The 12,939-nt window shown below is 44.1% G+C and overlaps 1 protein-coding gene across 10 annotated transcripts in view; it reads right to left on the bottom strand.

Moving 5' to 3' along the window:
• Nucleotides 1-12,939, bottom strand: part of Ttll5 (tubulin tyrosine ligase like 5) — a 233,455-nt gene that overhangs the window by 35,659 nt on the left and 184,857 nt on the right. For all 10 annotated transcript variants that reach the window (XM_031356632.1, XM_031356634.1, XM_031356637.1 and 7 more), the window contains one exon: nucleotides 9,405-9,619. In XM_031356632.1, coding sequence (XP_031212492.1) covers nucleotides 9,405-9,619 — 215 coding nt within the window. The remainder of the gene's footprint in view (nucleotides 1-9,404; nucleotides 9,620-12,939) is intronic.

Genomic DNA, 12,939 nt, shown 5'->3' with positions numbered 1-12,939 from the left:
GACTATGTGGTACCTCCTTTCAGTTCCTAGGGCACAAGTTTCCCAGCAGGTCCCAGAAAGTCTGTTCTGGCATGAGGGCTACAGATCACGTCATGCTCCCTCTTAGAGCTCTCTGTCATTTTTTACCTCACTCATCAGAATAGATGAGTTATAATAATCAGTTTACATAGATGGGTACACCCTGTTTGTCATCTTGACCAGAACTAACTTCTTTGAAGATAGAGATTTCTAACTCGATGCATTTTGCTATATCAGATATTTAATGCATATTTTTGGAAGAAATCTGACCCACTAGGCCTATGAGCACATTTACTTGCTGGGGCCGTCTACCTTTATTTTAGTTGGTATATAAAAGTCCTACTGGGAGATTACAGCTATTGTTTGCTCATTCCTTTAGTTTTGAACTGTTGAGCATTTATTCAAGCCAGTGTTCGGAACCCCTCCCCTAATGTGGCTTTCCTATTCACTGGTTCACATAAAACCCCTAAGCAGGCTTAAGGGTATTTCATGATGGGGCTGAGTGGACTTTAAGGCAAATGTGGAAGATGTGGATGTATAAGGGCTAAGGGGCAAAGCAGGACTAGGTAGGAGAAGCGGGCAGGGAGCCTGAGTTCACTGGTGAAGAGCAAGGTCAAGGATGGCCTTTTGAGGAAATCCTATTTTTGTTGAGTCACAACATTCTGAGAAATAGGTGCTGGCCCAGAGTTGGGAGGAGGAAGCTATTTTATGAAGGCACAGATTTGGTCAATGACTCTGAGCCAAGAGCAGGCTAATACTGTCCTGAAAACCTGTGGGGACCAATAAGGACAGGGTGACTATTTGGTCTAGGTGAAAAAGAAGTACTGGGGGGCCTGGCATGGCCTTTTCCTTGATGGAGGTAAACAGACAAAAAATACATCAAAGCTGCTGTGTTTACTGTAAGCTGAGCAGAGCTTAGAGCAGCGTAGGATGAAGTCCATCAGTTTCATTAAAGAAGCCTGTGTGTGTGACAGTGAGAAGGGAGGCAGAGAGGGCACACTTACTGGGTCCATACAAGAGGCAGGTAGTGAGCTGCTGGACAAGAGAGGAGAGCCTGGAGGCTTAGACCCAGGGAGTTCTGGGTTCCCCAAATCTCTTAACCTTTTTTTTTGTTGCCTGTCTGGATGTGCCTTCTCACCGTCCCTTTAACAGGCCTGATTCTGTTCTTCTAAGATCTCCAGGCCCCTGTGCCCAGTTCCAATCACTCTCCCATCCTCCCTCCACCATCAAGCACTTCAGGCTTGGAGTCAGAGCTTATGATTTTCCAGTTTCTTCTATAGGGCCCCTACTCCTCTTTGATGGAGAAATGTGTCCACAGCAATTGGGGATGGGGGTGGGGGAGTTGAGTGAAATTTTCCATGGAAACATTAGTATCCAAAATGGTTCAGGTCTGCTATGGCTGCTTTGGCATACTATGGGTAAGCATGGTATCATTTCCTTGGGAAAACACATCACAACTTTGGAGCAACTCACTCTGAAACAGGGTTAGTCAGGGCTGGGTGTGGTGTTTTGCACTTGGCCCTGAAATGATTCTTTGCTACTTTCCTAGGAGTAAATCTATTTCAGGGATATTTACCTAAGACATAGGGATGAAGTTGTCCTAGTTAGCTATCAACATGATGCAACCTAGAATCATTTGAAAGGGGGGCCTCAGTTGAGGAATTGCCTGGATTAGATTGGTACTTACACTCGCGTTTGCGCCCACGCCCACACGGGCAAGCATATTTGTGTGTGTGTGTGTGTGTGTGTGTGTGTGTGTGTGTGTGAGAGAGAGAGAGTTGTGACTCATATGTGATTTGTAAAATCGATTTTGGGGCTCACAATTAGCATTAAAATAAAAGATGGAGCTGGAGAGATGGGCTAGTCATTATGAATATACACAGTTTTTATTGAGGACTTGAATTTAGTTCCCAGCACCCATGCTGGGCGGCTCACAACCACCTGCAACTTCAGCTCCAGGGGAAATAACACTGTCTTCTGGATTCAAGGAGCATACACAAAGACACATAAAAAATAAACCTAAATAAGTAAGCAAACAAATAAAAGAAATAAATAAGAACCTAAATAAATAAAATAAAGTTAAGAACAGAAAATATTTATGACATTTTATTTCACAAATGCACATAGCTTTTTTCCTGGATTGTATCAGATGTGTTTTTATTACTTATGGTGGCCATAATGATTATTTGCTATTTCTGCACCTTGATTATCCAAACCTTTAGTAGTTATTTAGAGATACTGATAGGAGTATATTTCAATAAAGAGTTTCAAGGAGGGGGAGGGAAATAGGAGTGTGTGAAAACAAGAGAACTATCAAAGAAAATAGATCAAATAGACCATGAAAAAAATACACAAAAGCTGGGTGGGGTGGTATATGCTTTTGATTCCAGCACTTAGGAGGCAGAGGCAGACAGATCTCTATGAGTTTGAGGCCAGCCTGGTCTACAAAGTGAGTTCCAGGACAGCCAAGGCTACACATAAATCCTGTCCTGGAACACCAATAATTAACAAATAATAACAATAACAACAACAATACATGCATATTTAAACAAACCAACCATTATGATAGACAGTCTGGCAATTTTTCTTTGTAAGCTATTAGCTTTGACTTACATATTTGAATTATAATGTTGAGTACATACCCATGCTTTTTAAAAAGTCTTATCGGTGTCACATAAGCCCATCCAGCTGAGACTGGTCCAGTTTGTTCCCTGGATCCATGTAAAGAGCTGGATGTGATGGCAGGCATCTATAAGCCCAACACTTAACTCCTTACAGGAACAATCAGAGTGAAGACAGAGGAGTGGGACAGAGGCTGACAAGCCAGCTAGCCTGAGCATCAATCAGCACAGCAGCAGGGTCAGAATCAGGACAGGTGTTGCCTCAGCACATGCAAGGGACAAGTCACTCCCATGTGTCCTTTGACCCCACAGATGGGTGTGCACACACTCCTGTCTATCCTCAGCTCCCCTTCCCCCCCCCCCCCCCCCCCCCCCCCCCCCCCCCCCCCCCCCCCCGTGGATAAATTTAGCTGAGAGTCTGAGGACAGGACATGAGCAAAGATGCATAAAGACAAGAGATTAAAGCCACATCAAAAAGGTAGGACCTGGTTCAAGAGGGCTCAGGGCGCACAACAGGGCCAGCACATGTGTCTAGGATAAGCCAGGATACCTACATTTTGATTCATTAAAAAAAAAAAAAAAAAGCCAGGCAGTGGTGCTGCACGCCTTTAATCCCAACACTTGGGAGGCAGAGGCAGGCGGATTTCTGAGTTCGAGGCCAGCCTGGTCTACAGAGTGAGTTCCAGGACAGCCAGGGCTACACAGAGAAACCCTGTCTCAAAAAACAAAAAACAAAACAAAACGAAAAAAACCTTTTTGTACCTTAAAAAGAAAATTATGGGGGCTGGCAAGATGGCTCAGCGGGTAAGAGAACTGACTACTCTCCCAAAGGTCCTGAGTTCGGATCCCAGCAACCACATGGTGGCTCACAACCACCCATAATGAGATCTGACGCCCTCTTCTGGTGCGTCTGAAGACAGCTACAGTGAATTATGCAGGACCTAGCGGGGCTGGAGGAAGCAGGGCGGCAGAGGTCCTGAGTTCAATTCCCAGCAGCCACACACTTAATGGCTCATGGCCATCTGTACAGCTACAGTGTACTCATACACATAAAATAAATAAATAAATAAAAAGAAAATTATGTAGATTATAAATTTATCTTGAAGTACATCTCTGACCACACTTCAAATATAACTTTTGTGTACATACAATTCTTATTTTCAGTATAGTCATCAATATGACTTTGACACAATTACTTAAAATAATGCTTAAAACTTCCCAAATTATTTGGGCATTTTGTCATTTCACTATAAAGTTGTCAGGTGATAATTTTTTTCTGTTTCAGAACTGAACTGTTCCATCCTTAGAAACTATTACATTGGGAACAAAGTGATATTAATTCCATTGTTCTTGTTTTAGATCTAATGTACCTACAAAAATGACAACTCTTTTTCTGGGAGGCGTTGTGTTAGGGTGACTTTCTCTTCTAATTGTTTTAAATCCTTTATAGGAATACTTTCTATGAAATTTTTTGATAACTATCTTTGCTTCAGGAATTCCCTGTTCCCCTGTGCCTATGTGTCAACTCTCTGAGTTCTGCTGGCTTTTCACAGGTAGCTTTGCTCCTGTGCAGCCAGGCCTGCTGCTTCCACTTTCTCTGACACTTTTGCTAACTTAACACATGATAAACTTCACTTTTGAAGTCTGTTAAGAATACAACTAAAGTGTTTCCTAAAATGCTGTTCTTTCTCACACTTGAGCTTATTTTAGGAGTTGGCAAAGCCTCTGGATCTTTACCCATAAATCCTTTTAATCCATCCTCAGAGCTAGGGAGCTTTCAATATTTGCTCATCTTAAGAGATTGAAAGCCATTTGACTTACAGCAGGCCAGGAGGAAAGGTACGGGTTTCAATCCAAAGACCCTCCTGCAGGAATCACTAAAGAAGATCCACCATTCTGTGACTTTCACCCCCATACAACTAGTGTGACTTTTGCTGAGGAAGACGCTGGGCCCTGTCTCTCTGTTGTCACTGCACACAACAAAGCTTTAGGCTCTGGAGCCCCCCTGAAGTCACTACTCAGGCCCAAAGGGTGAGGGCCACAAAGGGGAGACAAGAGAATCCAACCTCCAGACTGCTGTTCTCTTTCTAGGTCCAGGCTCTGTCCTGGAGTGAGAGGGCTATGTGGGGGCATACTAAGTTCCCGCCCATTTCCCACAAGAAGCCATGTGAAAGTCTTCAATGTTGTTCTTCACTCCAGCCTTCCTGGGCAGCACCTAGCAGGAATGCTTCAGGGTGGCATTAATCCTTCACCTTTTCGAGTGCTCTGACAGTCACGAAAGTGGTAAGACTAGCACGGAAAGGAAAAGAGGGGGGGCTGCTTACTTTGATTTTTCCAAAAGTGATATTTTAGGGTGACTTATTTGTATTTGCCATATACATGCAATTTAAGAGGACTCGTAGGGACTTCTTAAGTCAGAGGTCTACTAGGAAGCCTGTGGTTAGGATTCTGGGTACTAAGAATGCCAGCTCTGGCTTGGTCACCTGTGTGCCCTCCTGTATCTGCAGGCCACACTCACCCCTACTCCTTTACCTTCTAGCATCAACATTTTATACTTTCAGAAGTACATTGAGAACTCCCCACACAAGGATGGATGTTTCTTCAAACCATATAATGAAAGACTGAAAGATCAATAGACAATGGTTAATCTACAACACACCACCAGCTCTTTCACCTCCTGAGCACTCAGCTCTAGAATCTTCTCACTGCAATGACTTACATAAGAAAAAGCTATTAACACACATACACGTGTCTGAGCGGATATTTGTTTTCCTACATTTATTCTGATGTTTATCTCTGAGCAAGTTTCATCACACTGCTGACCTCAGCAAATGCTCAGGTCACCTTACTAATATTTGGTTTGACCAGGCTGCTTAGCTCTTGATACTATCTCCTCCTAACACCAAAATCTTCAACAAACACCACTGTTCCAGGTGCTGGCACAATAGAGCAGTGTAAAAGTTCCCAGTAAGGTCACCAGAGGCCGAGTGACTTAAGTACTGTAGTTCAGACTGTCTTCTTCCTCCTCCTCCACTCCCTTCTCTTTTCCTGTTCTTCCCTCCTCTCTCCTTTTCTCTCCTCTAGGATCCTCCCGCCACATACCTGCTAAGTATACACTCTACCACTGAGCCAACATGGCCATCTTGGTCCACTTGCTTTCTTAGGAGAACTTTCCCAAGTTATAACTACTTTGATCGGTTCATTTAAAACCATCACGAGCCTGTCAGTTTGCCTGGCAAGCTTTAATCTTAGTTTCCTTTCTCCGTATTTCCTGGGATATGTGCGATTCTGGCTCTGACAAGGATCACAGGGAAGAAACAGTTCAGATGACTTGGTTGTTCATAGCCGCCATCCCTTTTACTTCAGTTATTTCTTAAAAGAAATGCCAAGAATGCTTTTGAAGAGGGAGGTGTTTCAAGCATCAGAGGGAATTATGAAAGTTGATTGTCCCTATGTAAACAGTTAAAAGCAAGCAAGGGGGAAAGGGAGAGAAGGAAGAAATGTCCACTCTCTTCACAGAGCTTAGACTTAGGACGGGTTAGACTGAGTAGAGTTGGGGCTTATGAATCCGAGGATGATAACAAGAACTGCTGAACCAAGTGGGGGGCAGAAAAACAGCTGTGAAGCAAGACTAGGACACAAATGCACTCATAAAGAAGCTCTCAACTGCATCGACAGAAAACAAGCATTTTGGCTAATTATTCAGGAGGGGCAGTGGTTTCTGTTTTACAGATGGGAAAGTGACTTGAATATTATTATAATGAAACAGGACCCCAATGCAAACGACATTCCATCTTTTATGTTCTATTGTCCTCCAGACTCAATCTCTAGGATGTGGAAACTCTGATGATGCTCTTGGAAAGAGCTTTTCTCTGTCCCATGCCAGCCTCTGTGCTAAGAGAAGCTTGAAGTTCAACCCAAAAGCACAGGGTTTGGCATGTGAAATGCTCATTACAACTTCTCATTAGTTGTGTCTCTTGGGGCAACAGTGGCATTCTTGAGTGTGACTCAGTCCCACCACTCTGAACGGATGGCTCGTGGCTAACCTGAGCTGAGCCAGAAGGAAGGCTATACCAAGATGGGAACAAATGGAGCAACACAGCTTGCAGGAACACAGTCCAAAACTATACAACATTTCTGGACTGCCTTCTTTCTATCAACCATAATAACACACAATCTTTATTTAGCATGTATTGTGTAGCGCACACTAATTTGTGCTCCACACTTCTGAATTCACTTCTCTTAATGCTCCCTTTAGCCAGGTACTCTTGTCATTATTCCTGTTTGAATCAAAGAGATGTGGGGAGGCAGTTAGGTTGGTCAGAAGCCAGAACTGCTCTAGAAGAATAGGAACCGACCAGGTGATACTCAAGAGTTTGATTCTAGAAGCCATGAAAAACTCTGTGGATTAAAAATGAGTGCACTGATCCAAATCAAATATAAAGTTTAGCTCACAGGGCTGCATTGGGCAGTTTCACAGTCTGCTATAGTTTTCAATTGCAGAATGACACAAGTCTACATAAAGGGGCCATGCCAGCAATGAGCACAGCTAGCAGGCACCTCCAGACTGTCTGCACTCTCCCTATACTTTTTTTGGTGAGTCTAAAATTTAATGTCATTTATTGAGTCCAGAAAAAACAAAAAAGGTACACTATTTCCTTTTAAGTCAGCAGAGGCTCACTCACAAAAATACTTGCTGTGCTAGCCTGCCAGTCTGAGTCAGGCTCCAGGACCCACGGCAGTAGGAGAGCACCGGCTCTCTTGAAGTTGTCCGCTGACCTGCATATGCGTGCCGTATGTATGTGGGATGTTTTCTCTCTCCTCTTCCTCTGTCTCATACCATAGAATTAATCATCATCATCATCATCATCTCTGAGGCCTCCGTAACACTGGGCCTTTTACATGTGAGAGATGCTATGTCTCCATTAGTGCTAACGTAGCCCCACAAACTAATGCTAGTTTTAAAGGCAAATTGGAAGCTATTTGCTGGAACAGCACCTCACAGCATGCCTTCTGATACTTGGATTATATTTCTTAAATTCTGAAGAAATCTTTGGTTTCCCCTTCTGTGCATTTTTGATGCTGAGCTGTTTCCGGTTTTCCCACACTGCTGCTTGTCACAAAGAAGAAACCACAAAAATTCAGCAAAGCAGAATTTGCCCAAAGAGCTGCAATTTCATCTTGGGAGTCTGCACAGCTTCCCTGCCAGCAGTGAGTTCAGGGCAGCAAGCTGTACCTTCAGAATTCCAGCCCTGTCACCCAAGTCCAGCTCTTCACTAGCAATTTCCCGGCCCCAGAGGCCGGTGCTGGAGAGTCCACAAGGAACATATCGTCAGACTCAACAAGTGTCTCAGTCATCAAAGGATAACTAACGTCCTTTAGTAGTAGTAAGTGACTACTGCCCCATTATTACAAAGGAGGAAACCAAGACCAAGAGATTAAGTAACTTGCTGAAAGCATTCACATCAGTAAAATGTGGTCCAGGGTGAGAGTTCTGTAGGCTGGATCCAGGGACTACACTCCTTAGGAGTTGACTCTTTCCTGGGTGCAGGGCAGGAGAGGCCCAGTTTGTTTTCTGCCTTCCCACAAGCATTCCACTCGCAGCCTTCACTCACACTCCAGAGAGCACTGTGGCCACCATGATGCTGATGCAGCAGGTACTGAGTAAATATTGTGCTGGGTAAATGAGTAATGACAGCAATATGATTAAGAGAGCCACAGGGGATTGTTTCCACTCAAATCCACAATCTGATTCGCTCTCCAAGGTGACAAAGCAGTGACTAAGTTTTCTGAGTTTCTGACAAGTAAACTTGAGCTTGTGAAGGACAAAAGAGGAGGTGTCTCAATGGGTAAGGGCAATCCATGAGCAACTCTAGGTATCCGCAGGGCAGGAAATGCCTGAATCTCTCTGACTTTTCTTAAGTAACCTGGTTTTAAACTGGAGCAAATTGCTAGAGGCAACACCCTCACAAATCTATTTCTAGTTTCTAACTAAAGGGCTGGAGGCAGAGGAAGGACAGACAGTGTGTTTCAGGCATGGGGATAAACTAGGTGGCTTACAAAGGGCATCAGAAATACCACTGCTACACAGGTCCTTGATTAATGCTGGCCAAGTTAATCACCTAAACACCAATGCGCAATTGAGGGGAAAGGGGACTGAATTTGATACAACATTGAAAGGATTTTTTTTTTGGTTTTTCGAGACAGGGTTTCTCTGTGTAGCTCTGGCTGTCCTGGAACTCACTCTGTAGACCAGGCTGGCCTCCAACTCAGAAATCCACCTGCCTCTGCCTCCCAAGTGCTGGGATTAAAGGCGTGCGCCTCCACTGCCCGGCTACCACTGAAAGGATTTGATTTTGTAGCGTGAAGAAGAGGGAATACACAGAGGGACCGTCTTACCTCCTTTCTCCAAGCTGACAATTCAGTACCACCATTACCTGGTGCACTGTCTGTAGTTCCTATCAGAGGCCAGTAGAGTTGGTTAGCAATAACCTTGAACCTTAGAGATGCCTCTCATCACAACTACTGGGGAGCCTTGAAGCACAGTGGCTACCCCTCCCTCAGGATAGAGTCCAGAAACTGTACGGTTCAATCCCTCCCCAGGTGATTTCAATTGGAAACTATGGCTGAGTTCCAAGTTTGGCACTGTTCCTCATCAGGTGTTGGGATTTCAATTTAAATGGTCTTGAAGGCTTTCTAAAGAACGCTGTTAGCTTAGAACTGATATAACCCTGGCAACTGCATGAAGCACTACAGATGACTTACTTGGAAGCCCTCTGGGATGCCGGCTTTCTGAGCACTTGCTTGTGATTGGATGGGGGCTTGGAGACTAAGGTGGACGAATTTGGAGGTGCCACCACTTTTTGTGGCAGGGTGTTTGGCTTCTGGCCACCAGTTGTGGCACTTGAAATTCTGCAGCCTGGACCATTATTCACTGTCCATAAACTGGAGTTAGGTAGTGTCTGGCTGCCAAAGATTGCCTGCAAGAAAAAAAGAAAATGATCGATGGAGAGCGCCGTCATCACTCCTGGCTGAGTGTAATCCAAGGGGCAAAGGTGAAGGGAGACTGTTGTAAGCTTTAGGAGAAAGTTCCCTAAGGGTGTCAGGGCAGATCTTGACTCAGAGGAGAGCGATCTCTCAAGAGCTGCCAGACTCTTTTGAGAGCACTGACTCAGATTAGGACACCTGGGTACCGTGTGTTAGTCATGGCACATGAGTGAAGGACACCTGGGTACTGTGTGTTAGTCACGGCACGAGTGAAGAAAGCATTTACTCTCCCGGCTTAGTTCCCTTCACATTCAATTCAGGGAGTGTTTAATCAATGTCCTTCTGGTCAGAGGAAACAACCCAGAAACCTAGCTGGGATACTAGACCACTTCAGTCCTCTGACCTGGGCACCGTGAGCAAGCAGTGAGGAAATGAGGCAAACAGAAACTAGAAGCCACCAAGCCAGGCAACACCCTAAGGGCTAGTTTCAGAATCCCAGCATAGAAACACTTGACTGACAACACTTAAAATAAGCTTACTATAGGAGCACATCACCTGATAATATAGAGGCACGCCTGTAAAGACCACAGCACACCTAAGCATGGTGCACGCTACAGGTGAAGGCACAGTTCTTCCAAATGGATGCTGAGCCAGCATTTTCTTTTTTCCACTTGTGTGTGTGCATGTATGTGCGCGCACGCATGCATGCATGCATGGATGTGTACACTCATGGGGAGACCTTTGGTTGATGCTGAAATCACCCTGGATGGTTCTTTTATCTTACTCATTGAGGCGGAGTCTTATTCACATTAGTAGGAAGTGCTTTTTGTTCCTGGTCCTCAATAGCATAAACACTGCTTTCAGTTAGCAAGCACTATAGAAACTTTAACTGTAAAGTCTTATTAAGTGAAAATAACTGACAAAATATAGAGTTCTTTTGAAACAAAAGGATACCCTGAAGTTGACTTCTGCCAGTAGATACAACATATAAAGTGGGGTAACGCCATCTGCACATGCATGGACCTGGTGGAATCCTTAGCCTTTACCACAACTACTTTTGTCTTTTTTAGATTTACAACACGGCTTGAGGGGATGTGGGGAAGTGTGCAGCAACTCTTCTCTATGACTTTGGCACATCCCATTTTTGGGAACTGAGTCCCAAACTCTGGCTAGAGAGATGTGAAATGGACTGAGTTGAGAGGTCTTGTGTGGAATAACTCTGCTGACTGAGAGGCCTGGCTAGAGGTTTCTAAGGCAGAGGAGAGAACCTGAGTGGTTCAAGCTGATCTGTTTGCTGTCAGCTCAGATTGGGCCACAGTGAAAGACAGAGAGATCCAGGGACTGTAGGAAAGAAGGTAGTCTTTCTTTCATTTGTGGTTGGGCTTAAATGCGGGTCTGATGCTCACTAACTGGGCAATTGGCTCTACTTACTTAACCTCTCTGAGCTTGTAGGCACTTGTATCCACATTGCTGGGCTGGTGGAGGGTAAATGGAGATCACATAGATTACTCTAGCCCAGGCATTCAACAAAGGTGCCTGAATGTTAACCAAAGCATCACACTCGCAAACATGCGGCCCCCCCCCATCCCCCACCCCCACCCCTCCACTCATTCCTTCCCAAACCTCATCCTCGGTTATGGGGGAACTGAAGAACATACAAGCTCACCTATCTATCTGTAATCCTTTGCAAATGGCAGTTGGTTATGCATTTTTCCAACATATTTTTCTGGTCTTATGATGATGCTCACTAGCTGGGAACGCAAACTCTTAAAATGAAAACATATGTTTAGGTTCTCAGATCATATTTACTCAATTCTTTCTGGCAGAAGTAATCTTTTCCTCTTCTGAACACTTATAAACACATATTTGTGTGGTTCTTATCAGAGTGGCCATTCTGCCATGTATAGCAGCCATTTACAAACATACTTTTCTTCTTTTCTGGATGGTACACAATGAATAATGGCTGGGTTTGTTTGATCATCATTTTCTTTCTTATTGTTTGTGTTTAAATATTTTTCGGAGGGAGTGTGTGTTCGTGCATATAAATGCACGTGTGGAGGCCGGAGGTCAACTGTGGGTGCCAGCTAGCCTTTAGGTAGTACTAGGGAATGGGAGCTCAGGTCCTCATGCTTGTGCAGTGAATATTTACTCAGCCATACTGGGTAAATACTGAGCCACCAATCGTACCTACAGTGCCTTATACAACACAGAATACACACGCACACTTGCACATGTACACACAGTGATATATCAGCTATTCTTTTTTTTTTTTTAAGTAATAACTTGGGGCTGGAGAGATGGTTCAGCAGTTAAGAGCACTGACTACTTTCCTAGAGGCATGGGTTAAACTCCCAGCACCTACATGGCAGTTCACAACTATCTGTAATTCAACTTCTAGGAGACTGGACACCCTCAGACATACATATAGGCAAAACACCAATGCACATAAAAATAAAATAAATAAAGAAATAATTTAAAAGTAACAACTGGATTTTTTAGTAACAACAATAGGAACACAGAAGATACATATTTATCTGTAGGTATAATGTTGGGGTAGGGCCTTTTCCCAGATTTTAGAACCTAGAGTGTGTGGGATTTATCTAGCTGACAGACAAAAGCATAAACAAATCCTCTACAGATCCCAAATGAAGGAAGGTCACTTTCCTAAGTGCAAATTTTGTACAAGGCTCTGTGGTACTGATATCCTGAAAGGACAGAATGAAGCAAATGCAGAGAGACTCTTCCTTGGGAGGGCCAGCTGGCCCGGACATCACCATATCTCCTCTCTTCCTAGTAGCACTACTCTGATTCTGTTTGAATAATGTGTGCTTATCTTTTAAAAAATTATACCTCCATTCCTCTTCTCCCTAAAAAATAAGTACAAGGCATCGTTCTGGCCAGTGAGCTACTACAGGCAGTATGTGGGCATGGCTTTAGGACAGCCCTTTCCGAGCAGACTGTAGGTTACAGCCTCTGCTGACTCGGTTCTGCTTCCCGCTGACACGGATAACCTACCAGGCATGGACAGGGTAGGATGAGCAGTCAATAAGTCTGCTGAAGACGAGCAGGAGGAGCATGGGTTTCTGATGGCACCACAGTGTCTGGAAGAGCCTATTTCCACAGATTTCTAATTATATGGGGAAAACCCTCTAATGTACCCAACTTGGCTATTGGTTATGGAGAGGTTAGCTGTTACATGCAGTTAATTGTAATCCCAACCTAACTAATTCTCAGTCAACACAGATTCAAGCTTCCTTATGCCTCAATAGAACAGACATAGACTGTAGTTTCTCTTTCCAAGGACAGCAAGAAG

Source organism: Mastomys coucha, unplaced genomic scaffold (genome assembly GCF_008632895.1).
Source record: "Mastomys coucha isolate ucsf_1 unplaced genomic scaffold, UCSF_Mcou_1 pScaffold6, whole genome shotgun sequence".
NCBI classification, from domain to species: Eukaryota; Metazoa; Chordata; class Mammalia; order Rodentia; family Muridae; genus Mastomys; species Mastomys coucha.
The sequence above is the reverse complement of the archived record's forward strand: the minus strand, read 5'-3'. Positions and strand labels throughout refer to the sequence as shown.